The sequence below is a fragment of the Corvus hawaiiensis genome, chromosome 19, assembly GCF_020740725.1.
Source record: "Corvus hawaiiensis isolate bCorHaw1 chromosome 19, bCorHaw1.pri.cur, whole genome shotgun sequence".
Lineage (NCBI taxonomy): Eukaryota > Metazoa > Chordata > Aves > Passeriformes > Corvidae > Corvus > Corvus hawaiiensis.
Window position 1 is genome coordinate 11,205,890 of NC_063231.1, and position 27,314 is coordinate 11,233,203.

A 27,314-nucleotide genomic window follows, 5' to 3' on the forward strand; every position below is an offset into this window, starting at 1 on the left:
GCAGACGGTCCAGATGGTCAGTGGGTGGTCAGTGTGGATGGTCAGTGTGGACGGTCAGTGTGGACGGTCTGTGTTTCAGGCTGCCCACGCTGGCTGGTGGTTGTTGGTAGCTGGCACATCTCTCCACACCGTGGCCGGCTGTGCTCTCCTCACCGTGCTCTCCTCCCCGTGCTCTCCTCCCCGTGCTCTCCTCAGCCGTGCTCTCTCAGGTTTTGTTTTCTGACTGCTGGGAATTAATTTGCAAAGTTTCCTTCCACCCTGTGAATCCCTCCCACAGCCTCTCTGCCCAGCCTGGGCAGATATATTCATTGGAATTATGAATTCTTAGTACCAGCCCATGTTTTGCTGCATCTGTTCCTCTCTTTCATCCCTTCTATCACAAAAGGACAGGATATAAATGCGCTCAATTATCACAGGGCTGGAAATATTCCCTAAGTTGGCTGTTAGCAGGCAGTGATACCCACAAATAATGATCACTGGTGTCATGTCAACACAAGCAAAAGCAATTATTTTTGAGCTATCTAACACCACAAAAGCAGATGTGGGAAGAAACTACCAATTAGAGATGAAAACACTTAAGGTCAGATACGCAGACTATGATTAAACTGATACTTAATGCATGAGTTTTCTCTTGATATTTTCTTGAGCTCTTCCCCTGTTTTATTAGATCTCTGTGGTGTTGGAACCACTTTGGTTGCAGGTTTCAGTCCTGACTGTTTGACTTGTGTTTGTAGAGTGAGTTGGTTGTCTGGGCCCTGGGGATGATCTCATCTCCTGAAAGCCTGAGTGCATCAGGCCAGCGCTGGTGCAGCAGCACTCAGGTGTAATTGCATTCTGTCTGCTGCTCCTCACACAGTCCTTGTTTGCGAGAAAACAACCCCAGAACACGATCCCTTTGCCCAGGCATCTCCTCTCATCTCCCCCCACACCCCAAACTCCTTTTCACCCACGTAATACGAGCACAACCCTAACTCATTTCAGGGAAGGGGACTGAATGTCTGCAGTTCTTAATAACAAATACTGTTCGCAGCCATGCCAGTCAGACTTGGGGCAACAGAACCAGAGGCAGCAAAGCGTCCGTGGCTTCCCCAAACAACAATTTCCTTGGCTCACACCCCTTGGTCCATCTCTGAGTGCTGACCCATCCCTCCAGCAGGTTCAAATCCTGATAACAGTGACAGCAGCCACCACTCTGTCCCAGCCTACAGGAGCTCAGCTTTTCCTTCCCACCATGTTCATCCTCTTCTCCAGTCCCAGCTGGGATGTCTGCATACGTAGCTCACCAGAAACCTCACAGGAGGCACCTGCACCCTCTACCAGGAAAGCCAGAAGAGGTTTCTGTGTTCCCATGAGGGAGCTCCCGGGGTGTCCCTGTGTGGCACCAGTCCCTGTGTGGCTCGAGGCGCTGCCAGCCCGGCTCCTGCCTGCCCCAGGCACATCCACAGCCTCAGCGAGGGGTGGTGGAAATAGTGCAGGTGTGCAGAGATGTTGGAACAGGGCAGGAATGGAATCACCATCCCTGGAAGTGTTCAAAACTCATGTGGATGTGGAACTTGGGGACACGGGTTAATGGTGCTGGTGCTGGGGTGGGGGTTGGGTTTGGTGATTTTAGGGTTTTTTCCAGCATTAAGGATTCTGTTTCTCTCTGTGACTTCCAGCTCAGCTCCACTCTGTGATTCTCTCAACTCCCAGAGCACCCTGAAGCAGTAAATTGGCAGTTTAGTTCTGTGTCATATGAAAACGCTCTTCCACTTTTCTGCCAAAGCTTTCAGCCTGCTCTGTTCACCCTTCACTCCCTCCCTCTGCCCCAGCCTCTGCTCCCTCCAAATGGGTGAGCCTTTATTGATGGAGTGTCTCCTTTTGGGGGAGTTCAGTCCTCTTGGAGCTAAGAGGAGTGGGAGCTGGGTGCTGTTTACATGATGAGGGCCCACCATGGATTTATGGAGTGGCAAAACAATGTCTGCAGCTTTATTCTCTGCTCCTTTGTTGGCATTTGATTGCTGTTGCATTGTTAAGCATTGAAGTGTTATTTGCAGGAAACAACTGTGAGGACTCTGAGATCTCTTCCCTGAGTGATAATAGTTAATTTTGGACCCGTCAGTGTGTGTATCTGTAGCTGGGGTTGTTTTCCTGAGTGCATTACTCTGCATCTATCAGCGCTGAATTCCTTCTGCAGTGTCATTGCCAGTCACTTAGAGTGATGGCATCCTCCTGCAGTTCCTCGCTACCAGGCTTTATTTTCAGGGCTCAAAATGACTTTGTCTTATGAGTAATTTTGTCAGCTCACCAATCATTTGCTCTTTCAGATGGTTTTTGATCTGGTGAGAAGTCAAAACTCCACCAGTAGTTTCCTACCCCGGTACCTGTGTTTTAACTGGTTGGCAGCCTGTGAGACCTTTCCTTTTGCCTGCAGCAATACTCGTTTTGGGAAGATAACCAGCTGGTTCTGATGAAAATCCATGCCTGGGGATACAGTGACCCCACAGAGACAATTCCTGCTCCATGCTGGTGTGGGGGGTGCCTGGAGAAATCCCCTCTCCTGCCCCCAAGAAAGGAGTTCATGGGGATGAGCTGCTGTGTTTAACCCAGATGGAAACTGAGCCCCACATGCTGCTCCCTCACTGCCCAGGGGTGGGATGGGGGAGAATGTGGGGTTAACAGTGGGAAAACTCATGGGCTGAGGTCCAGACAGTTTAATGGGGAAAGCCAAAGCCACCCAGGCAAGGAAGCAAAGCAAGGAATTCATTCCCCATTCCCCTGGGCGGGCAGGGGCTCAGCCATCCCCAGCCAGCCGGGCTCTGTCACACCCCGTGGTGACTGGGGAAGGCAAACACCATCCCTCCCGACATTCCTCCTTCTCCTGCTCTGTGCTGAGCAGGATTCCATATGGCTGGGACATCCCTGGGGTCAGCTGGGACAGCTCCTTGTCCCCCCAGCCTGGTCCCTTGGCCATGTCCACCCTGCTCAGCAGGGACTGACCCCTCCCAGTGACCAGCACTGCTCCAGGACAGATCAACCCCAGCCTGGGGCAGCTCCTGGGGACAGCAGCTCCACCCCAGCCCCAACAACACACACAGCTCAGACTGTGATAGCCTCAGTTTAGCTCTCTAAAATGGGTTGGAACTTGGAGATTCCTGGTTATTCCTAACTCGTGCTGTTGGGGAGTGACTCCTGTCCTGCTGGAGCCCCTGCCAGGCTGGCTGCTGCCTCCTGACCTTCTGCTTCTGGGGTCCTTTTGGGGTGAGACCATCTGCTCCTAGAGACCTCTTGCTATTTATTACCTCATCGACTTCTCTAAACAGTTCTTTGTCTGCTGCTTCAGATTAAGAGTCTTTCCAACAACTGAGAGATAGAAGCATCTGTTGTTTGAGGAGAGGCTGGGCTTGTTTAACCTCCAGAAGCTGGGGTTTGGCTCAGAGGGGTTTGTTGGTGTGTTTAAATTCCTCGTGGCAGGGGAAGTGCAGAAGATGGAGTCAGGCTCTTCATAATGCTACTGAGTGAAAGAGAAAGAAGCAAAGGGCTAAAATTGAGGTACAAATTTCCCTTAAACATTCATTTCATTTCATGTCCCTATATTATGCTATTTTTAAATTTAATTTGGGTTTTTTTGTGAGTGTGGTTGAACGCTGGCACACATTGCCCAGACAGGTTGTGGAGATTCAGCCTTGGAGATATCCAAAAACCCCAACTGGACACGGTTAACAACCTGCTCTAGCTGGCCCTGCTCGGAGCAGGAGGGTGGGATGGATGATCTTCAGGGACATTTCCAGCCTCAGGGCTTCAGGTACTCCACCAGGCTGTAACTGTGAGAGCCTCCCCAGGCTCTGCAGGGAATATTCCTGCAAATATGGGCTGCTCTGGGCTGGCCTGGCCTTTCATGGGCGCTCCCTGCAGACCTCGATCATGTTGTAGTTTTGTAGACTCTCTAGTAGGTTCCTGGTTTCTGGAAAAGGCTTTTTTATTAGCTTTTATGGTTTTCAAAATATTGCTTCTTATAGTACTTTTTGACCTTACCATGACTGGATTTTGTGCTCTTTTCTGTTTTTCTCATTTGGACAAAACTTCCACTTGGTGAGGAATGTAATTTTACTCCTAATAATCTCCATTACTCCGCTATTTAACCACGAGAGCTCCTTTCTGGCCCCATTTTTAGGTGATATATATTTATTCTCAGCCTCTAATATGGTTCCTTGATGTAATTTCTTTGCCACCTCCAAGCAGTTTATCTTTCTGGCAGCTGCTTTTAATTTTGGTTTAGCAAGTTCCTTGTCCTTTCTTTGGGTGGGATAAATCACCATCCCAAGTGCCCGTGAACACAGCCAGTTCAGATTGCACACCTGCCTTTAGAACATAGGTACTTTAGCCCACAAATCCCATTCCTAATATAACAAAAAGCTGTTTTCTTGCCTGGAAACCATAACGCTGTATAGGACTCTAGGGGGAAAACTGAGGCTTGACTTCATCCACTTCACCATCTCCCCGCGATTCTGCTTAATCTTCTGAGAGATGTGCCCAATTAGTTGCATGAATAAATAAATCCTTTTGTGTTGAAGGACTTTGTGAAATCACCTGTTTGACATCTTTGCTGTTGAGGGTCCTCACTGTAATTCTGATGAAAATGAACAAATATTTTCATTTGAGCATGGTGGTGTTGGGGGGAGGAATAACAACTTTGCTCCCAGGAAAAACAGCTTTGCTCCCCAAGAACAGCAACTCTGCTTCCCAGGAATAACAACTTTTCTCCCCAGGAATAACAACTTTGCTCCCCAGGAGTAACATCAGCTGGTATTGCTGAAATGAGGACAATTCCAGCACTGAGAGCCCAACCAGCCCAGCTGCCACTTGCAGCTCTGCTGCTGATTTATATTGATTATTCTGAATTTTAAAATGTTCTTGATGCACGTGGATCTTTGGGGCTGGGAGCTGCACACAGGCACTCCTGGGACAAGTCCCAGATTCCAGAGCGCATCCATGGGTGGGATGGGTTTGGTGCCTGCTCACCCCATGGGGGTGTAACGGGGGGACTGACCAAGCCTTGTCCCCTTTGTCCCTGCCAGAACATCCACCTGGTGGCCAAGTGGCTGAGCTCTCTGGAGAAGAAGCTGGAGCAGCATAGCGAGGGCAGCCACCGGGATTTCCGCGTCTTCGTCAGCGCGGAGCCGGCGCCGTGCCCGGAGAGCCACGTCATTCCCCAGGGCATCCTGGAAAACTCCATCAAAATCACCAGCGAGGCCCCCACCGGCATGCACGCCAACCTGCACAAGGCCCTGGACAACTTCAGCCAGGTAGGAGCACAGTGGGGCCCCTGACAGCTCTGCTGGAGCCCCTGAGGAGCACGCTGGACATTGCCTCCCCAGTCCTTTGCATCACGTAGCCTCTGGGTCCAACACCCCCTCTGCTCTTCCCCACAAGCCGGGCACGGATCTCTTTCCAAGCACTGGGTTTCCCAAGAGAAGGTTCAGGTGGTCCTGAGAAGCCTCTTTCCTGCAGCAGGGCACAGGACACCAGGCTTCTGTTCAGTTTAATCATTTTCTCCCCAGTGTGTGATCACAGAATCACACAGAATCACAGGGAGAGCCAGGTTGGAAAAGACCTTTGAGATCATTGAGTCTAACCTGTGACCCAACACCTCCTCATCAACCAAACCATGGCACAGAGTGCCTCATCCAGGCTTTTTTTAAACATGTGCAAGGACAGTGACTCCACCACCTCAGAAAGGCTCTTTCAGTACAGAATCAGACTTCCAACTGCAGCATTGGGAGACTTGGTCGTGTTTCAGTTGATTTCTCTTTCTGGGTCCCTCCTTTCTGGGCTGGTGAGTGACCCATGCCATCTAACACCCAAAGCTGTGGCAGGTGAGCAGGTTAAACCTCGCTTTTCTGCCTGCTGTCTAACCAGGGTTAGAGGTTCAGAGCTGCTGGTCCGCTCCCATCCCACATCCCCCTCCAGAGCAGCGCAGGGAGGGTGGTGGTGTGTGCCCAAAGGCCATTGAGCTCAAGACCTTGCTGACATCAGGAGTGTTGCAAATCAGAGCTGGAAGTTGCCTGCAGGCAGGAGTTGCTTTGCCAGGATCTAAATTAGGCCCTGTGAGAGTGGCTGGGCCACAAGAGCAGCCTGTGGCAGGCTGCTCGTTGTGTTTATTGCTCACAAACCCTCCTGTCACAGCAGGCAGTGACCCCTGTCCCTCCTGGGCAGGGGAACAGCCCCGTGTGTGGAAGTGATGGAAACATTCCCGGTGCCACAGAGGGTGTGGGTCAGTGCCAGAGGAGCTGCAAGGCTGTGCGTGAAGGAGCTCTGCTCTGTGGCCCTGCTCACACTGAGGGACAGGAGCAGGGCAGGATCCCATCCCTGCAGGACTCCCTGGGAGCAGGATGGAGCCAGGGGTCTCAGCCATGACCCTGTTTGCCCCTCATGACACTAGGGCTGAGCACTCATGGTGCTGATGATCCCTGTCCTGGGGACACCGAGTGCCATGTCCTGCCACCCTGACCCTCACCCACACACCTTGGCACACCCAGCTCTCCCAGCAGGACCCCATCAGAAGGGTCTGAGATGCTCTCAGCCCTCGAACTGCCCTTTAGGATCACTGGTGCTGACATTATTCCAGCTTCTCCATTCAGCCCATGGCTGTGCTGGGAACACACCCACAGATCTTGCAGGGTTGTTTTCTCTCGTGAGGAATCTCTGCTTTGCTTTTGGGAAGCCCCACCTGCAGTGCTGAGTCCCACTCTGGGGCCCCAAACACAGCTGGAACGAGTCCAGAGGAGGCCACTGAGTTGATCAGAGGGCTGGGGCACCTGTGCTGAGAAGAGAGGTAGAGAGAGCTGGGGTTGTTCAGCCTGGAGGACAGAAGACTCCAGGGAGACCTTCCAGTACCTAAAGGTACCCAGAGAGCTGGAGAGCGACTTTGGACAAGGGCCTGGAAGGACAGAACAAGGGGAATGGTTTTAAATTGAAGGAGAGTAGATCTACATTGGATATTGGGAAGAAATTCTTGGCTCTGAGGGTGGGCAGGCCCTGGCACAGGGTGCCCAGAGCAGCTGTGGCTGCCCCTGGATCCCTGGCAGTGCCCAAGGCCAGGCTGGATGGGGCTTGGAGCAGCCTGGGACAGTGGGAGGTGTCCCTGCCATGCAGGGGGTGGAGTGGATGGTGTTTAAGATCCCTTCCAACCCAACCATTCTGCAATTGCCTCCATAAAGCCTCTTGTTATTTGGGATGAGGCAAGAGCAGCCCCATACAATTGTGGACCCCAGGCCCTGTGTCATGGGATGGGGGAATGGGGCAGCTCACAGCTGGTTTTGCACTTAGATGTTGGTGTGGAGAGAATCCCAAAGCAGGAGGGAACGCTGATGAGCAGGTGTGGGGGGAGGCACCATGCCAGGATTAGTGCCAGCGGTCAGGGGGGATTATTCCATTTTTATCTGCTGTCATTCATCATCTTGAACTCGACAAAATGTCCTGGACAACACGGGAGGGGAGAAACTTCACCCCAAGTAACGTTTTCATCCTGCCTCTGCTTATTTCAATCAATAGCAATTAGCATTTTCTAAATTGCTGGAGGATTATAAAACATCTCTTATCAGAAATCCTGGAGCGAGTGGGTGGGGTCCCTTTCACACCTCATTTCCTTGCTTTATACAGGAGAGATGTTCAAATTTAGCTTTCAGCTGAAGGCTACAAAGAAGGCCCTTTATTCTGTGCAGGGGATATTGTTCTGCTTTGTAGCTGAAGAGAAATTCACAACTGAAGAGAGGCCGAATGAGAGTGAACTGGGTTGTTCTGGGGATGTTTCCTAAAATGAGAAAGGTGTTCTGCACGCATGTGAAGCAGTTCTTCATCACAGTGCTGGTAACAAAGGGAGCTTCCAGTGCTGCCTAATCAAGGGGAAAACAGATTTTGGGATATTCTTGATTATTACCTGCACTTGGTCAATGTCTTGCACCCTTTAGAGTAATGGATTCCCCCTTTTCTGCACAGACCCTGAGCTCTGTCATGCTCTCAGAGGATTAGAGGTCTCACATGGCATTTTTTTAAGATAAAGGTTGGACAGGGCTTGGAGCACCCTGGGATAGTGGATGGTGTCCCTGCCCATGGCAGGGGTTGGAAAAACATGGACTTTAAGGTCCCTTCCAACAGAGAGTTCTGTGATCCTGTGGCTCCCTCCCCATGTTTCTGGTGAGGGATGCTGAGCACATGCAGGTGATGGGGCATTGAGTGGGTGCACGTGTCCTTCCTTCCCTGTGTGTGTTACTGTGCAAAGCCACTCGGAGCTGGGAACTGCAAATATTAAGTCAGAAAATATTTGTTGGAATTTGCCAATAAATTTGCAATGCAAAGCCACTGACTTTGAAAATTAGCACGTGTGTGTGAGATGCAAAAATGGACTGGAGGACAATTTGATTGGCCTCCTGTCCCAGATAACGAGGGGCAAGGACAACAAGTGTCAACAGGGGAGGTTCAGGTTGGATGTTAGGAGAAATTTCTTAACTGGAAGGGTGGTTAAGCACTGGAACAGGCTGCCCAGGAAAGTGGTGGAGCCCCATCCCTGGAACGGGTCAGAAAATACGGTTCACAATTAATTGGGCATGGGGCTATTTGGTCAAAGGTTGAACTTGATGATTTGGGGGTGTTTCCCAGCCTTGGCCTCTGTGATTCTGTGATTCACCCCTGTCCAAAGTCCGGTGTGTTTGTGTTCCCTGGGAGCCTCTGGGGCTGAGGGCAGGTGTCCTGTGTTGCAGGACACCCTGGAGATGTGCAGCCAGGAGAAGGAGTTCAGGAGCATCCTCTTTGCCCTCTGCTATTTCCACGCAGTGGTGGCCGAAAGGCGCAAGTTCGGCCCCCAGGGCTGGAACCGCTCGTACCCCTTCAGCACCGGGGACCTCACCATCTCTGTCAACGTGCTCTACAACTACCTGGAGGCCAGCTCGAAGGTGGGGGCACCACGGGGGGGGGCTCTGGTGGCTTTGAACTGCCAGGGGTGGCCTGGTTTGTGCTGAAGCTCTGGGGAAGTGTCCTGAAATGCCGTTTCCTTGGTGCCTTTGGGTTTAGAACTTCATGGTTCGGGGAGCCTTTGGGAGGAGATGGGAGGCCTCAGTGCTACTTGCTCAGTGGAAACACTGTGGTGTAATCAAGCTTTCCTGGGGCAGGATTGAACTCCTACCTGATGCTTGTTTGCTGAGAAAATTGAAGCAGTGAGGTGGGAGCCCTGAGAGCTCGGGGCAGTGCTTGGGCTCAGCCCTCCCTGCTCCACACCCAGGTCCCGTACGATGACCTGCGCTACCTCGTGGGGGAGATCATGTACGGAGGGCACATCACGGATGACTGGGACAGGCGGCTCTGCAAAACCTACCTGGAAGAGTTTATTAAGCCAGAAATGCTGGAGGGAGAACTCTGCCTTGCTCCTGGATTTTCCATCCCAGGGAACATGGACTATAATGGCTATCACCAGGTAAGCCCTTGGTTTGCTGCCACTATTTATGCATGTAAATGGGATGCCCCATAATCTGCCTTAGGAGGCAGGAGCAGGGCTGCAGCGTTCCTGCACTCTTCCTCTTGTCTGCCATTATGTTCTGTTCCTGTGGATGTTTCAGCATTCCCCTGCATGAGCCAAGTCTAATGGTAATTTGCTACTTCATCACGGGCTCATTCTGTTCGTGCATGAGTAGAACAACTGTATTGGTGCTTGAGACTTAAGCGGGGCTCCTGGAAAATTACATCCACATACCGTTTGCTAAAATGGCCCTTTCAAGCTCCTTTTATCATCAGTTTTGATGAGAATCACTGAAGGGTCATGTTGATCTACTTACTGATCTCATCTGCTCTTTGTACACAAATGCAGTAGCAGAGAGAGGCACATTAGGCTGGTTTTGTTCATAAAACTTAACTACTGGAAGCTCAATTCCCACAAGAGATTCCAGGATGCTGATGCTGAAATGCACAGAAGATAATTGCTAGAGAAGGTCCAGCCTGAGACACGGAGCCAAGCCAAACTCCAGCAATTACAGAACTTTCCCAGCAGGAGTAGAAGCAGCTCTGTAAACATTTGTTCTCTCCTTCCTCCATCACTTCCCCGGTGTTTCAGCCACAGGCAGGGCTGGGGCAGCCTGGGCTGACCTGTTTGGGCGGCTGAGTCCGGCACTGGAGCTCTGCAGGCAAAGCGCCCCGGACTGTTCCTGTAAGCTGCTCCTGACTCTCTCTGTGCAGTACATAGATGATGCCCTGCCTGCAGAGTCTCCCCACCTGTACGGCCTGCACCCCAACGCCGAGATCGGCTTCCTCACGCAGCGCTCGGAGCAGCTCCTGCGCGCGGTGCTGGAGCTGCAGCCCCGGGACGGCAGCGCCGGAGAAGGCGGAGTGGGGACCAGGGAGGAGACGGTGAGAGTGCACAGGGGGAGCTGCTGGGGTTTGGTGCCTGTCTCATCCATCAGTCCTGTCTAGCTCAGGCTTGTCCATTGTTCTGTGTTCTGCCTTTGCCTGCCTCAAGCTTGGTTTCATGCCGAGCATCGCGCTGGCAGGGTGTACCTGAGTACTGGCAGTAACAGGGCAGTGCCTCTTAATTACCCCTTGCACTGCAGAGCCTTCGTTATCATCCTCTGAAGGTGTTACAAATAAACCTTCCCTGAGCAGCAGCCCCTGTGACTGGCATAGCAATGGGCCCCTGAGCACAGTGCCTGCCACCCGCAGCGTGCCACCCAGAGCTCAGCCCTCCTCTCACTGCTACCACCATGTCCCACCAGCTCCCCAGCTCCCAAGGGCCTTGTAACTCCTTATTTCCAGCTGAACTCCTTTGCTGTGCCTGTGTCCTGGGCTGATCTCAGCCCTCCCTGTGGAAACTCACAGCTCATTAAAATGTGGCCCAAACATCTCTGACAGGATCTGGAATCAGCCAACACATGCTCAGGTTTTCGCTCCTGCAGTCTTAAGGTGCCAGCTCTGCGTTTGAAGCTTTGCAAATTAATGACTGGCTAATAGCAGCTCATACGAAGCCGTGGTTTCACACGAGCTTCCTTTGGCTTGGTGTGAAGCTGGGGAACTGACTGCCTTCCTCTAAAGGGGCTCCTAGAAGTGCCCAGCATGGGCAGTTTTCAGTTCATACTGGAATTTGAGGTGAGGGGAATAATCCAGAGGCAGCAAAGCCAGACAAGATGCTCAGAGATAGCAAATGTGAGTGCCTCTTCTCCCCTCCCACTCCTTTTGTTATTGAAACACAAATAAACTCCTCAGCCAGAGAAGCAAAATGACCACCCTGGTCAGTCAAGAAGACTCTCACAGGAGCACAGAAGTCCTCATGGCTCTGCCTGGGAATAAAATCTGCCTGAGAGCAAGCAGAGAGGGACCTCAGTGCCCGGTGTCATGCCTGGGGACATGCTCCCGCAGCTCATTTTCTTCCTGGGGTGATCTCTGTCATTGTCCAAGCTGTCCCTTCCACTTGGTCCTTGGATGGGAGTGAGCAAATCCTTGTCTCAACTCCTCCACTGCAGGATATCCAGCCCCTGGTTTGGCTGAGGTGATTTTAGGGAGCTTCAGGGAAAATGTGAGCCTGTCATTTTCCCGAGGCTCTGACAAGTCCAGTTACTCCCACAGATTTCTGAGGTCACATTACAGCAAACGAGCTGTAATTGCTGTGAAAGAATCAGAGCCAAAGGGACTTGCAGGGGACTTTCAAATTAGCAGATATTTCTGTACTGCCCCCGAGGTGCAGCTGAGGAGCTTTTCCAGCTTTGGCCACCTGTGTGGCTGCAATAACAGCCCACACATCGTCACTGCTGGCAGGAGCAGAGGGTTGGGAAGGGCAGCAGTGGGAGGGGGTTGGAGTACAGGGTCCAAAATATGAATATTGGTGGCCCTGGCTGTAAAATGACCCTGCCCTGGCTGGCAGCTGGCACTGGCCCTGCATGCCAGGTTTGGCACTTTGGATCATAGAATTTTAACTGTTTTATGTGTGCCCAAGAAGTGCCCAGGAAGCAGAAGTGTTGCTCAGGTTCCAGCTCAGAAGTAAAGCAAAGCTTTGAGTGAGACACTTCCGCAGCCCATGTAACCCTGGGAAATGCAGCTGATCCCATGGACAGGAGGGGGGTTCATGCCTCATTGTCAGAAAGGGGTTTGTCTCTTTTATTTAATTTTTTAGGTACTACAAGGATCCTGTGGCACTGGAGCTTTCCCTGTTCAGTACTTAGAGTCCCGAAGAAACTGTGATGGTGACCAGAAAATAATTTTGTTTCGTTATGCTTTTCTTCCACAGCTCCTTTAGTCCAGAATGCCAAATTCAGCTTAAAATTCAATTTTATATAATCACATCTCTCCATCGATACACCAGAGAAAACCAGCTCATAAACGGTGTTGTCCTGAGGCTCAGCTGAGGCTTCAGCCCCATCCATCTCCTCGTGAGTGTGACCTCGGGAGAAATAAGAGAGCCAAGAAGAAGGGAGGCTGCCACATGTCACAGGGACATTTATAAACCATCATTTTGAAAGCTGCCTGTCTGACATTAACTTTTGTCAGCATTTGGATTTTAATAGGATGGGGCAAGCTCTTTGAAAGGTGCCCACGGCTGACAGGGATGGTTTTGGAAACACTGATGGGCAGAGGGAGTTCTCACAGTTCAGGCAGCTGTGAGCCCAGGGATCGCCCACCAGCATCCCCCTCTCTCCTCCCTTTGGCACAGGTGCAAACCCTTCTGGAACAGATGCTGGAGAAGCTCACGGATGAGTTCAACATGGCAGAGCTGATGGCAAAGGTGGAGGAGAGGACACCCTACGCTGTGGTTGCCCTGCAGGAGTGTGAGCACATGAACGTCCTCACTGCCGAAATCAGGCGCTCGCTGGCGGAGCTGGAGCTGGGGCTGAAGGTACTGATGCCTTTTCCTGGTCTTAAAATCAAGAGTCAAACACGGTTAGAAGGGGAAAAGGGATTTTACCTTGGGATTTATTTTAAGGATCCTTAGGTGCACACATCCAGGTCATATGCATCGAGATGCACCCCACAATGCCCACCCCCAAAAGATCAGGTATAACATTATAGGTTTTACTAATTAGCAGATCTATCAAAGATTCCCCAATGAGAGGCTCGAGTGAGCCCCCCTCCCCAAAGAACCTTCCCCTGGATGGTTCTATCTCAGTTTACAGAATGTGTTCTGGAGAGGACCTTGGGCTCTGGGGCACACTGATCCCTGGCTACAAAGCTTCTAAAGTGTTTAATCTCTCAGCCTGACAAACAAGTCCAAGAATATAGGCAAAAAGCACTGAGAATACAGAAGTTGTAAAAAGGTATAACAGGGGTATAAAAGAAAAGGCAAAAAATCTTCATGGCATCAGTAGGAGAGCTGGAAAATCCTGCAGGGTGCTGCTCAGGGAGTAAGAGGTGTCACAGGGAATGCTTTGCTGCTGGCTCCACAGGGCTCACAGGTGGATTTCTGATGGCACAGTGTCTGCAGGCACTGGGAGGGGTTACAGGCACACACAGCAGTGCTGCCTTTGGGCAACAGGGGCCAAGCGCTTCTGGCCACCCCAGATTGTGGCACAGCAACAGCAGGTCACTCCCAAATTGAGACATGGCCTACTTAAAGGTGAGCCAAAAATCACATCTTTTCATAAAACGTCCATCAGTGGGGGGAACTTGGAACAAAGTGTCTCAGAGGCACAGTCTGAGCTGAAATCAAAGATTGGTTTTGTGTGAAGGCACAAAATGTCCAGAACTGTGAGAGAAAAAGGCTAAAACCACAAGAGTTTTGGAAGAGCTACAACTGCCCTTGCTGGGTGTGAGCCACTGGAGGAGGGCAGGAGCTGACCTTCCCTACGGAGTCACTGTCCGTGGGGCTCCACTGCTGCTGCTGCTGCTCCATCTGGTGTGAAACGAGACTCTGCCCCATGTCTGTGTCCCCGTGGGTGCTGGCTTTGCCACACCAGTTAGGATGCAGATTTCTGGGTTCAGCAGGGTGCAAGGGAGGGCTGTGATTGATGCTGCATCCACTGGGAGGAGAAGTCACCTCCTGCACCCGCCCAGGCACTCAGTGGGACAAAATACAAAAGGCTCTGAGTGCCCCTTAGGGGATGAACCAGCACGGTCGGGCTGCACTGCCAGGAGCTGCCTGGGCAGTCCTGGTGCTCTGGAACAGCACTCTCCCTCTGCCTTGGGGCTCTTCCCCACAGCCAGGTGCTGTCCATCCCTTGGGAAGGCTGCAGTGCAGGGCAGGAATGCAGCCTGGAGCCGGCAGAACAAAGCTTCACCACTGCTCTGCTGCCTGCCCTGCCTCACCCTGCACACACAGCCGGGCCCTGGAGGATGTCCTGCCCATCAGTCAGTGGGCATTCCCTGCTCCATCATTTCCACGACGACAGGCTGCCATCCCATTTCACTGCAGTGCTCAGCTCCCACAGCTGGTTTGCACAGCTGGGGACCACCGTGGCTGAAGGATCTGGGCTTTGACCCAGCCCATTCACAGGAAGGGCTGAGGGTGAGCAAGGAGGGCCAGCCCTGGGATGGAATGACATCCCAAACCTCTCCCAGGGGCAGCTGGGAAGAGAAACCTTCAGCTGCCCGCCCTGCACAGGGAGGGGCAGGCTTGGCTCGTGATTTAGGCAGCAGCAGGATTGGGACCAAGCTGCTCCCAAATGCCAGCTGCACCCTGGAGCCAGCAGCTGCAGATGTGGCTGCACTGCATTTGCTGCTGGTGCTTATTAAAGGAGAGACGTCAGCGACACTTGTGGTGGGTCAGTGTGTACAGCCCCTTTTGAAAGAAGCTGATATTTATGTAGTCAATTATCATAAACAGATTTCTCTTATTTTCTAGCATAAGGCAGTGGAATTGAAAATTCCGTTTCCTGAGACAGGTAAACAGAAGTGATTTAATGTTCCAATCCCAGAGCCCCAAACAAGATATAATTGTGACTTGGACAGTGTGTGGCAATGAGATTTAATGTGGGGAAGGATGTGCTGTTTAATGTTGGTCGGGGAACGAGGGGATGAATAGTGTGCAAATAAACCACAAACAAAATAAACCACAGGAATCACAGGTGCAGACCTCTCCCCAAAGCCTGCCACCAATCACGGCAGGGCAGGAGATGGGATCTGCAGAAAAGGCTCCTCTGAGGGCTGCAGCAGCCGCAGCCCCTGGGCTGGCATTCAGGGACACCCGGGGCTGGGACGGCAGGAGAAGCACAGAGCAGAGGAGCAGCAGCCTTTGCCATTTCTCCCTCTGGTGTTTGCTGCAGAGACACATCTGAAGGCTCTGAGAGGCCGTCAGTGGGCACTTCAAAGAGTCATGGAGTCCTTAAGGCTGGAAAAGACCTTTAAGATCACCAAGTCCAACCGTCCCCCCAGCAGCACCACCGTGCTCACCACGGAACCACGGCCTCAGGTGCCACATCCGTAGTTTTCTGGACACTTCCAGGGTACTTTGGCTCAGTTGGTGCTGACACCAGCAGGGCTCTGGGTTCAATCCCTGCACAGGCCATTTACTTAAGAGTTGGACTCAATGATCCTTGTGGCCCCTTCCAGCTTGGAATATTCTGTCCATCTGTGGTTGGTGACTCCAACCCTGCTCTGGGCAGCCTGTTCCAGTGCTTTACAACCCCTTGCCTGAAGAAAGCTTTCCTAATATCTAAACCAGGTCTTCCCTGGCACAACTTGAGCCTGGTTCTTCTGTGTCTGCAGGTCGATGTCACACGTGGGTCCCTGCAGAGCTGAACTGACCTTGTGCATGGCCCAAAACCCTGCTCAGCGTCCCCCACATCACTTCCCACACCTCAAGGACCACGGAACAGCCAGAGGGGGCTGCTGGCTCTTTCTGCTGCTGCCCTGGCTTGACTTCTGGGCCTTACACTGAGCTTGGGGAAGAAATCCTTCTTTAATTGTTCCTTTCAGTGAGAGCCCGTTCATCTCTGGGGCTGGGGGCCTGCACTGAGAGCACTCAGAGGAGGAGAGTTTACAAACCAGGCCCCACAGAGCTCAGCAGAGAATAAATAATGCCCAGAGAAAACAAGGCTTATTGTTTTTTACTGACTGAAGGATCTGCCAGAAGGCGGCGATTTGGAAATGTCACGGCTAATTTGAATTTTTGAATAATTCATCGTGTCGTCCTAGCAGAAAGTGATTGTTTGGTCCAAAAATAGGAGACATCCCATTAGGAGGAAGAGAAATTGCAATAGACTGGTAGCCATCAGAAATAACTGGCATGGTGCATTTCAAAGCCCTTTGTTCTGGCTGGCTTGGGTGGGACCAGAGGCTGGGCTGAAGCACTTGCATGTTAATGTTGTACCAGCCTCGTTTTTGCAAGCAGATCCTCTGGTTTGCAATTTGGGTGAAGGATGAGCCTCCAGAATGAGGATAATATGTACTGTAAAATAGCAAAGACCAAATTTTGATCGGCAAGCTGGGTATCAAGTGAAAATAACCTGAACTGAGAAAACAATTTGTGCCAATAGTGTGCTCATCTTGAGGGAATGGCTGCAGGCTGATTAGGATTTCCTTCAAGGGTGTCTTTAAATGAAAATTACTCCCAGTGTTGGGGGAAAAAAAAAATTTTAAAAGTAACGTGAATAATTTCTGATGCACTTTAGTATTCAGCATCTGAAATGCAAATTTATGCATAATTGTGTTTGGACAACTCTATGAGATTGCTGCTGTAGATGCTTTGAACGCTCACAGGAGACTCAAAGCATGCTTGAGTGCGCAGGCTTTAAAAATTGCTTTTCTCAAGCCTTGCTGAGAATTACATTTGCTAATTCATTTGTTTCCTGCAAGTAAAACTAGACATGATATATGATCGAGGGGGGTTGTCTTCAAATCAATTTGGCTGCTTGCACACATTCTGCCACGTTCTCACCCACGTCAAAACACTTCCAGGAGCACAAAATCCTCCTGTTTCAGTGTCCTGCTGTGGCCAGTGCAGGACTTTCTTTTCTTCCTGCATGGCCTTGCCATGGCTTTAGCCCAGCCCCTTGGTAGCTCCTCTTTGTGCCCAGTTTCTCCTGAGGATGGAGATCATGATGGAGATTTTGGAAGGTTGTTCCTCATATTTTAGTACTAATTGCAAGTGCTCCTTTTTCATTTAACCTTATTTGCTGTTTTAGCTTCGAACCCCATCTTAAACCCTTTGTACTCAGGATTTTCTCTATCCACCAGAAATCTGCTCTCCATGGGGAAACCCAGCAGGTTCAGAGAGTGTCTGCCTTTAAAACCTCGCTGCATTTAACAAATCATGTCTGGAGCAGAGGTTTAATCTTGCCTTGCACCAGTCCATCCTGTTGAGAGATTAACATTTCGCAGGGAGGGGATTTTGGGATGGGAATCCACAGACCTTGGGAGGGAGGGAGATTCTGAATGGAGATCCAGGGCTGCAGTGGTTTCCAGGCACACAAAAAGTTCTCAGCTCCCATTGGAACTGGGGGGTGCTGGGGACTTCCCTTGAATTCCTGCCCTTGCCTATTGCCAGACAAAAGGAATTTTAGTGGGAATGCTTAGAAATTTTCACAGGAACTAAAAAAGGAAAGAAATAGGACAAGGGAAGAAAAAAAGGATAAGGGTTGTAAGTCAGGTTCTGAAAACCAGAAGTGCTCAAGTGGACATTTCCAGGGCCCAAATTCAGCTGACGCCCTTCCTCCCTGGGGCTGGACACAGTGGATGGAGCAGGTGTGTGTCCAAGCCCTTGCTGGGGCCGCCATCCAGCAGCTCCCAGGGCTGTGTTTGCCACAGTGTGGTCACCTCAGAGGATCCTTGGTTCCCTCAGAGGATTCCTGGCCTGGAGACAGTTGTCTGCCAAGGGAGGCTCTGGTCTCTTTGCAGGGCTCTTCCTTGGAGAAAGGTTTGCTAACCCCAGAGCAAGCCTGGTTTGCCCTAAGGAGGATGTGGCCAGGTAGGTGCATCTTCTCCAGGTGTCTCTTCTCCCAGGTGACAAGTGACAGGACAAGAGGAAATGACCTCAAGTGGCACCAAGGGATGTTTAGTTGGATATTAGGAAAAATTTCTTCACATAAAGGGTTGTCAAGCATCAGCACAGGCTGCCAAGGGCAGGCTCAGAGGGAGGAACCATTCCTGGAAGTGTTCAGAAAACTACGGATGTGGCACCTGAGGCCGTGGTTCCGTGGTGAGCACGGTGGTGCTGCTGGGGGGACGGTTGGACTTGGTGATCTTAAAGGTCTTTTCCAGCCTTAAGGACTCCATGACTCTTTGAAGTGCCCACTGACGGCCTCTCAGAGCCTTCAGATGTGTCTCTGCAGCAAACACCAGAGGGAGAAATGGCAAAGGCTGCTGCTCCTCTGCTCTGTGCTTCTCCTGCCGTCCCAGCCCCGGGTGTCCCTGAATGCCAGCCCAGGGGCTGCGGCTGCTGCAGCCCTCAGAGGAGCCTTTTCTGCAGATCCCATCTCCTGCCCTGCCGTGATTGGTGGCAGGCTTTGGGGAGAGGTCTGCACCTGTGATTCCTGTGGTTTATTTTGTTTGTGGTTTATTTGCACACTATTCATCCCCTCGTTCCCCGACCAATATTAAACAGCACATCCTTCCCCACATTAAATCTCATTGCCACACACTGTCCAATTGCCACACAATTATATGACTGGACTTGGTGATATTAAAGGTCTTTTTCAGCTGTCAGTGTGACCCATAGGGCATGGTCAGCACAGGAACAAACTGCAGGGATCTTTAACTGCTGAGCTCTGACAAGCACTGCCAAACAACTGTGGGGGCTGCTTGAAGATGATTTCAACTTTTGCTAAAGCTCCATTGATTTTTGTGGCCCCAGCAAAGGGCACCTCTGCTGACCTCACGGCTGGAGGCACTGAAGTCCTGTGAAAGAACAGTTGGAATCTTCTAATGTGAATAGACTGACCCAATTCCCTCACCCTAGTTCTCAGCAATGGCTCAACTGATTTCAGCTAATCTTTCCAAAAACACTTTGCCCGAGGCAAAGTGAAATTGTAAATCAGATAAATTTTGGCAAAGTGATAAGGGAACAAAAGGAAGTGTTTATAATGGAGAGCAGTGATCGACATTATCTGTGAGTCTCCAAAGTGCTGGGGGTGTTGTGCCCCTCCAGCTGAGCCCAGAGTGTGCAGAGATTTCAGTCGTGGAGATCATTCCATACCAGGGAAGCTGAGCCTGCTTTGCAGGCTTTCTCTTCACATCCTGCATGAGTGAGCCAGAATCAGAGGAGTTGTTCAGGACATTGTCTGGTCCAACCCCATCCCAGAGCAGGGACAGGCAGAGCAGCTTGTTCAGGACCATGCCCTGCTGGGTTTTGAAGAATGGAGACTCCTCTGCCTCTGTGGACACCCTGTCCCAGTGTTCAGCCACCCTCACGTTGTACTTCAGTGGAATGTCCTGGAATTCAGCGCTTCTGGCAGAACTGATACAGGCTTCTAAAAGCTTTAAAACTAATTAATTGCTGCACAAAGGAAAAGTCAAACCTCTCTCTTTATCTCACTTGGCTGAATCATATCTTAGTTTGTTGTGTGTTTCCCTGCTGTGGAAGGAGCTGTGATTATATTTGCAGACAACACGTGAAGTCAGAAAGACAATCTTGCACTGCAAAGCAGTAAATGAGGGGGGGGAGTGGAGGAGAGGAGGGGGATAGGACTTGACATAACAAATATTTGGACAGTTTTAGAGTAGATCATCAGAGACTCCAGTATCCTGCCCTGGCAGTGAGTGAGAACAGCTTTACACCCCTGAAAATCTGCGAGTCCATGAGAGAAAACAGAAAAAACACTGGGACAACTGAGGGACAGCCCTGCTGCTGTCACTGTTTTTCCTCTTAGTAGCATTTTTACAGCAGGAAGGGTGGGGATGCAGGAATATGCAATAGGAAGTGTGCAAGAAAACCCCGAACTCATGAAGTCACTCCCGGTACGTGGGCAGCAGTGACTGTGTGGGGTGCTGTGCTCTTCCCCACATCCTGGCCCAGCTCTGCTTCCAAGCAGGCTCTGCTGGGCAGTTGTCAGAGCTGACTGTGCCCTTTCTCACCAGGGGGAGCTGACCATGACCAGCGACATGGAGAACTTGCAGAACTCCCTCTTCTTGGACACGGTGCCCGAGTCCTGGGTGAAGAGATCCTACCCTTCCACGGCCAGCCTGGGCTCGTGGTTTGCCGACCTCCTGGCTCGCATCAACGAGCTCGAGGCCTGGACCAGGGACTTCTCCTTACCCTCCACATTGTGGCTTGGAGGGTTCTTCAACCCGCAGTCCATCCTGACAGCCATCATGCAGACCACGGCCCGGAAGAACAAGTGGCCTCTGGACAAGATGACGTTGCAGTGCGATGTGACAAAGAAGAGCAGAGAGGATTTTGCCAGTGCTCCTCGTGAAGGGGCCTATGTCCATGGGCTGTTCATGGAGGGAGCACGCTGGGACACTCAGGTGAGCTCTGCAAGGCTCGTGGGTTGAGAGAGGACCCACAGGTGTTGTGTTCTTCCCTGGGTATTCCAGGGAACAGGAGCTCATCTCAGATAGTCACCTGAGCTCTTTGGGAATGAGAGATGGGAGATGTGGGCCTGTCCTGTGCAGCCTGAGTGGGTGTCCAGGGTGTCAGGGGAACCCCCCTTGGAGCTGGGTGTTCCATGGCTGTGCAGGGCGGTCAGCTTGGACTGACCATCGACCATCCCGTTGGTACAAGGGGAATCTCAGCCTCAGGGTTCAGTCAGTACTTGAGGTGCTGCTACAGACACAAACCACGGGGTTCTCTCAGGGCTGCATTGTCCCCACACCTTCACACGGATGGGGTTCCACTGCTGCCTCCAGAAGTGACCTGGCAGACTTTTGTGGGGTCACTCACTTGCCTGTTTGGCAGCAGTGGGGAGAAAGGAGGGGACATCCTCAGAGCTGGATGTGCCAAACCCAGAGCACTGTCCCTCCACTGCCAGGTGCTGCAGGATGCCATCTGCCTGGGTAGGGTCTGTGACCAGCAGTGAATCTCATCCTCTAGCTACCCCTTAAATAAAGCTGGATGAAGGTCTCCCTGTCAGTCCTTGGGGCAGTTCCCAGCTGTCGGGAGCACAGTGTGCACAATGAGAGCCATTGGGCTGACAGTTCCCCATGGGCTCGGACCTCTGAGTCACCTGGCCCGTGGTGCCATGGCTCCCAGTTTGTGCTGGGACCCCCAGTTTGTGCAGTGCATGGGAATTCAAGGACAGGGCTTTGTGCAGCTCTTCCTGTGAGCAGCTCGTGCTCTGCTGCTGCTGATCCATGAGAGAGCCAACGCTCCTCAAAATGGGTCACCCAGAACTTTCATATCTGTGTCGAGCTTACCCCCTCACGAGAAGAGGTTCTCATGCCAAAACCAGCTCTGTAGCCAGCCCCAGCTCTTCAGGCTCCAAGCCAGCCTTGGAGATGCTGGTTTATGTGCTGTGGGATGTGGTGCTGGGTGCTGAGCAGCGAGGCCGTGCCTGTCACACTCCAAATCCCAGCCTGACCTTGCAATTCTGATCTAACATTCCACTTATTTATCATCTCCCTCTCTGCAACGGTTTTCCATGAAGGATAGGAAACTAGGGAAAGCTGGGACCTGCCTGATGGATGCCATTTCATCACATATCCTCGGGGAGTTGAAAGCTCCAGGCTGTTTTTCACTCTGGAAATGGCCTGAATTGGGTCTGGGAAGCCACAGGCAGCTGGGAACATTGGCAAAGGCTCTGCTGGAAGATTGCAGTGAGGATCTCGCGTGGGCCAGGTCAGATCTCTCTGCTCACAGCACAAGTCACAGCAGCAGAACAGGGCCCAGCCCTGTCCATCTCCCAGCTCTGGCCCCACACTTCCCTGGCTGCTCCCTTCTCCAAGCCTCTGGTGTGGCTGCCATACACAACCCCTGGGAGATCACAGCCCCTACCACAGGGAGCACTGGATTTCTGCTGCCCTAAAAACCTGACAGAAATCAGCAGGACACGCCAGAACAGGGAGTGTTTTAAAAAATTCCTGGTCCTGCATATCAAATACTCCATTTAAGAACATTCCAGTGCCTGCTGTTGTGTTTTCTTTGCCACCACGATGAGAAAATGAATTCTGCCCGGGTTTCACCCAGCTCCAGTCAGTGCTGGGAGTGAAGAGTGAGAGGTTTTGGTGGTGCAAAGCCAGAAATCTTTGGGAAATACTTGGCTTCTCCCCTCTGCCTCCCTCCAATAACTGGTGTGGGTGATTGCATCCAGCAACAGGATTTGCCTTCAGAGACCATCCCAACTCCAGTAAATGTGGTTTTCTGATTACATTTTCCTTGTGATTGAAAGATACTGAGCAATTATGTTTATGGAGCCATTCATAATCTCTGGGTATCATGCTTCAATTTATTTCAGAGAGGAAAAGGATATTTTCATGGGTTGCTGCTCACACTGAAATATCATTTCCACCTAGTGGAACTATTCATTTTACCTATAATCCAGTGAGTACCAGTGTGCATTAATGGATGCAGGACTTTTAAAACAGGTGCACAGCTCTTTTGGGTTGTGTGCTCCTTCCAAATTAATCCTCTGATAAAAATGGCAGAGCACGTTTAGGAGAATTCCTCTGGGGAACACCTCCACTTTTAAAAGAATATTTCACATTTAGGTTGAGCCTCCAAAAAAGGGAAAGAGTCCTTCTGTGTTCTGCTACTCACATTTTTCTATTTATTTAAACATTTACGTTTGCCCTTGGGTGTCTTAAATTTATAAAACATTCATTACAAAACAGCAGGCAGCTATTAGATGAAATGAAACTAAGCAGATTATTTTGGGTGCAAATGATCTCTTGCTGCAGCCCTGTTCAAGTCACTGGGACTCAGTGGCAGTCAGAAGGATGCTGTGGCTGGGGACACTTTGAGACATTTTATCTCACGCTGCTGACGGATTCTTGGCTTTCTTGCTCTCAGCAATGGAGAGTTTGATGTCTAAAGTGTGCCCTGCCCCTCCCCAAGGGGGTTGGAGTGTGGTGGGAGAAGGGCAGGGGTGGGTTTTACACCCTCGTGTGCTCCATGGAGCTTTGCCAGCTGTGGACAGCACAGCCCCTGGCATGGCACCACAGAATCCCAGACTGGGGTGGGCTGGAAGGGACCTTAGAGATCAACTCATTCCACCCCTGCCATGGGCAGGGACACCTCCCACTGTCCCAAGCTGCTCCCAGCCCCAATGTCCAGCCTGGCCTTGGGCACTGCCAGGGATCCAGGGGCAGCCACAGCTGCTCTGGGCACCCTGTGCCAGGGCCTGCCCACCCTCCCAGGGAAAAGTTTTTCTCATTTCCCTTGTCCACCACCACTCTGGGACCACCTTGGAGGGATCCCCGCTGGCTCTGTGTCCCCCTTCCCTGCCAACAGGTGACTCCATCCCAAAGGCAGCCAAGCCATGCTGGGGGTCCCTGGGCCAGCTGACCCCAATGGGGCTGTGGTGTGAGGAACCTGTGCTGGGACCACCTCCACGTGCAGAGAGTGCAGGGCTTTGGGTCACGGGGGCTGGCTCTGGGCCCATCTGTCACCACCCCTGGTTTGGGACAGCTCTTTGTGCCCTCAGCCCATTCTCAGTTGCCTGCTGGGAATCTGGGGCAAGCAGAACTGAGGGATCCTTTAGGATCTGAGGCCTGAGCTCTGCAGGCACAGAACGGTGGCTTTTCAGCAGGAGTGCCGTGCTGCTAGTCAGGAGAAATTGCTTTCAGAGCAGAATTAATTTCTGATGATGAGAGCGATAAAAAATGCAAATGAGAATCAGCCCAGACATAACAAAATGATCTCTTACACAGAGGTACCTCAGGAAGATTTCAGCTCTTGTTAACCCAGAAACAGGTAGAATATCTCTTGGAAATCACATTTGAAGCAATCTCAGCAGTAAAAAAAAAAAAAAAAAGAAAAAGGCCTGATCAAAACCCAGTCTCAGAAACGAAAGGTGTGGATTTAAGAAGATTGCATAATAATGTTTCATAAATAGCTACTGTGCAAGGTATTACACAAATTATTTAATGTTTTTTCAGCACGTTGGAAATATAAAACCCTAAACGAGAGTTGGATTTATCATAGCTGAGTAGAACAGATGGCATTAGTACAATTAAACCAAGGTGTGTGGCAAGAGGGATTTTTCTTCGCTCGTTTGCAGAACTAAATAAACTACTGGAGAGGCTGAATCTCACCCCACAACTCTGATCCGAGAGCATTTGGAATAATGATGATATGTGAAGCTCAGCTGCAGTGAGAGGCAGCTTCTTTAGCACTGGAAAGTTTCCTTTCCATTTCCCTATTTGTTTTCATTTGGTCTCTCCAGCCTCCATTAGGCAATTCTCCCTGGATATGGATTGATGTGCAGGGTATTTTATTGTCAGGAAGAGAGAGAAAAAAAATGCCAGAGAGACCCCAATTAGAGAAACAAACTTGATTTCTTGTCCTGGCAGGGTTCTCTCCCTCTCCTTGGTTGGGCAGCCTGCTGGGCAGGGCATTGCTTGGAGGAGGATGGCGGGGACTTGATATTTAATGGTGATATTCCCACAGGAAAGTCCTTTTGGATTCTCTTGGTTGCATCCATGAGAGTGGGAACAAGCCCGTGGTGCCTTTTGGGGCCACACAAGCCCCGTGTGCATTCAGTGCCCAGACAGGGGTGTCCCAGGTCATGCTCACATTGGGGTGCTGTGGTGGGACCTTACTCAGTGACTTTCAGGCTCTTCTCAAGTGAGGGTTGCTCTCCATCCCAGGGGTTCAGGTGTCCACGCTTTCTCCCACCATAAGCAACACCTCCCACGAGGTGATTCTGGTCTGGCAAAACCCTGAGGAAGAGCTGCACGAGAATAATCCCAGGATCACTGAGGGTGGAAAAGCCCTCCCAGCCCATCGAGGCCCAGCTGTGCCTGATGCCCACTGTGTCCCCAGCCCAGAGCCCTGAGTGCCACCTCCAGGCACTCCTTGGACACCTCCAGGGATGGGCACTCCAAACCTCCCTGGGCAGTCCCTGCCAATGTTTAATCACCTTTTCAGTGAAGAATTTCCTCCTGGTGTCCAACCTGAGCCTCCCCTGGCACAGCTTGAGGCCGTTCCTCTCGTCCTGTCACTGGTTTCCTGGCAATAGGACAAGAGGAAATGGCCTCAAGCTGCACCACAGTTGAAGGCAGGACACAAGGAGTGAAACTTTGTTCATAAAGTGGCTGGACAGGGCCAGGGACACTGTACCCACACAAAGTCTGGCTTGGATGTGAAGGTTTGAGCATCTGGTGAGAGTGCAGACAGCTGGACCCTGGGGATGGTCTACACTGTGGTGAGACAGGGAGGTGCTGCATCCAGACCCTCCTTCCTCAAACACACTCCTCCAGCCCCTGCTTGCATCTCCCCAGTAGGAGCAGCTTGGATAAAGATCATGGGGGCTCAGGTACATCACAGAGCAGCTGATGGACACCTTGGAAATCTGACCAGTGCTTTGCCTCCTTTCCTCACAGACCGGGATAATCACGGACGCCAGGCTCAAGGAGCTGACCCCGGCCATGCCTGTCATGTTCCTCAGGGCCGTTCCTGCTGACAAACAGGACACCCGGGGCATGTACCCGTGTCCTCTGTACAAAACACGCCAGAGAGGGCCAACCTACGTGTGGACTTTTAACCTCAAAACGAAGGAAAACCCGTCCAAGTGGGTGCTTGCTGGTGTGGCCTTGCTGCTGCAGATCTAAGGCACCAGCACAGCCCCTGGTCTGCAAATCCCTCGCGATGCCTTTGTCACAGAATGCAACCAATTAACTGCTGAGGGTAACCCAAGTTCCATCTCTCTGATGGAGTCCCAAGTTATGTCCCCAGGGCTGTCTCTGTGTCCTGGGGATGTGACCCAAAGAGGGCTGTGAGGAGGTGACGGAGGAGCAGAGTGACACATGGCCCAGGGTCCTGGTGGCTGTAAATCAATATCCTGTAATTCTCACATTGCTGCACTAGAAGATCCCAGCCCAGAGCCTGACATACCACACCCAGAGAGTGCTAAACTTAAATCTAATTTTTATTTCTCCTCATGATCCAAAGTAGTTTTAAAACCAGCGGCCTTCTCCAAAACGCTTAGTCTAATGACTTGTGAAATTCTCCAGAATTTATTCTTTTCTCTCTGTGAGTGTTTCTTTGTCGTGTGTGTAATGCTGGAAGCTGGGAGATGAGCAGATGTTGTGGTTATGAGCTGTGTCTTTGCTAACACTCCTGTAAATCTTAGAAACATTGAAAATGGTGTTAATATCCAGTGTGCTTAATGGAATCAACAGTGAAAGTACAGCACAGGGATTATTTAAGAGAAATATGTCATGATGATAGATATTTACTAATAAAAGTAATTGTTCCTGGAATAGTCTCTGGAAGCTGCACGTTGACTCAGGTGAGGAGAGCACGGGGATCAGGTGGGAGGAACACACCTGTGTGGGTCACTGGGAGTTTAATTCCGACTGGAGTGGGAGAGAGGAGTGAGGAGGGAAGCGTTCCTGGTGCAGAGAGCACACAAGGGTGGCAGGGTGGGCGTTGTCTCAGTGACAGCCACACGGAGCGAGCATCGCCCAGCGCTCCGAGCCCGGAATGGCAGGAGCCGGGGCGGTTCCTGGGCAAATGGGGCTTTTCCTGGGGAAAGCTCCCGTGCTTGGAGGCACACACAGGCCCTGCCTCTGTCCAACATTTGCTGTTCCTCTCCTCATCCTCCCAGCCCTCACCACACGAGCAGCTCAGGGCTTCCACCTCTGAGCTGGTGGCAGGTGCCAGGGAGCCTGGCAGGAGGGAGGGGGAGGTGCCAGGGGTGCAGAGGGTTTGGTTCAGTGGTATCAGCATCGATGAGCACCCCCAAACCTTCCCACCCTGAGCCAGTGCCAGGGATGTGGGGACTTGGCTGCTGCTGGGGTTAAACCAGGACAGCACTTCTGTGGGCAGCGTTTGGTTTTTCGGAGCCTCGCCTCAGACTGAGTGGTTTTAGAGCTGGCCTCGGCACATGGCAGAAGATGTGGTCAACTCTCTGCTGCTCCAGGGGATCAGCTTTGCTCCCACTCACTCATCCAGGAGGGTGAAGCCCTCAGGCTTTGCAGGAGATCCACAGGAACTCTCCTGTCCTGAGCAGCACAGCAGCTCTCTTCCTGCAGGGATGAGAACATCCAAAATCCTTGTCCTTGCAGTCCTGGAGAACAACAAACTTCGGGATGAAGGTAAGGAGGGAAAGCTCTCTGGTAAGAACTTTGTTTAATTGCCAGGCAGTGTCTCCAAGGCACAGCCCCAAAAACTTAATGATGAAGGAGCTAGTTATGGCTTAGCAAAAGACATCTGCAAATATCTAATGAAAGGCAGAGAACTGTCTTAATCTGGCTTTTTTAAATTGCCTCTAACGCATAAATGAAGAAACAGAGTCTGTAGAGTATCCCACATAATGAGTACCTGCTAGAAG

General features: G+C 51.3%; 1 protein-coding gene across 4 annotated transcripts in view; it reads left to right on the forward strand.

The window, feature by feature from the left end:
- DNAH9 (dynein axonemal heavy chain 9) overlaps positions 1–26,241 on the forward strand; it is a 148,550-nt gene extending 122,309 nt beyond the window's left edge. For all 4 annotated transcript variants that reach the window (XM_048323778.1, XM_048323779.1, XM_048323781.1 and 1 more), the window contains 7 exons: positions 5,058–5,285; positions 8,739–8,930; positions 9,257–9,448; positions 10,204–10,374; positions 12,665–12,847; positions 19,960–20,349; positions 25,363–26,241. In XM_048323778.1, coding sequence (XP_048179735.1) covers positions 5,058–5,285; positions 8,739–8,930; positions 9,257–9,448; positions 10,204–10,374; positions 12,665–12,847; positions 19,960–20,349; positions 25,363–25,590 — 1,584 coding nt within the window. In that variant the 3' untranslated portion in view covers positions 25,591–26,241. The remainder of the gene's footprint in view (positions 1–5,057; positions 5,286–8,738; positions 8,931–9,256; positions 9,449–10,203; positions 10,375–12,664; positions 12,848–19,959; positions 20,350–25,362) is intronic.
- The last annotated feature ends 1,073 nt before the right edge of the window (positions 26,242–27,314 follow it).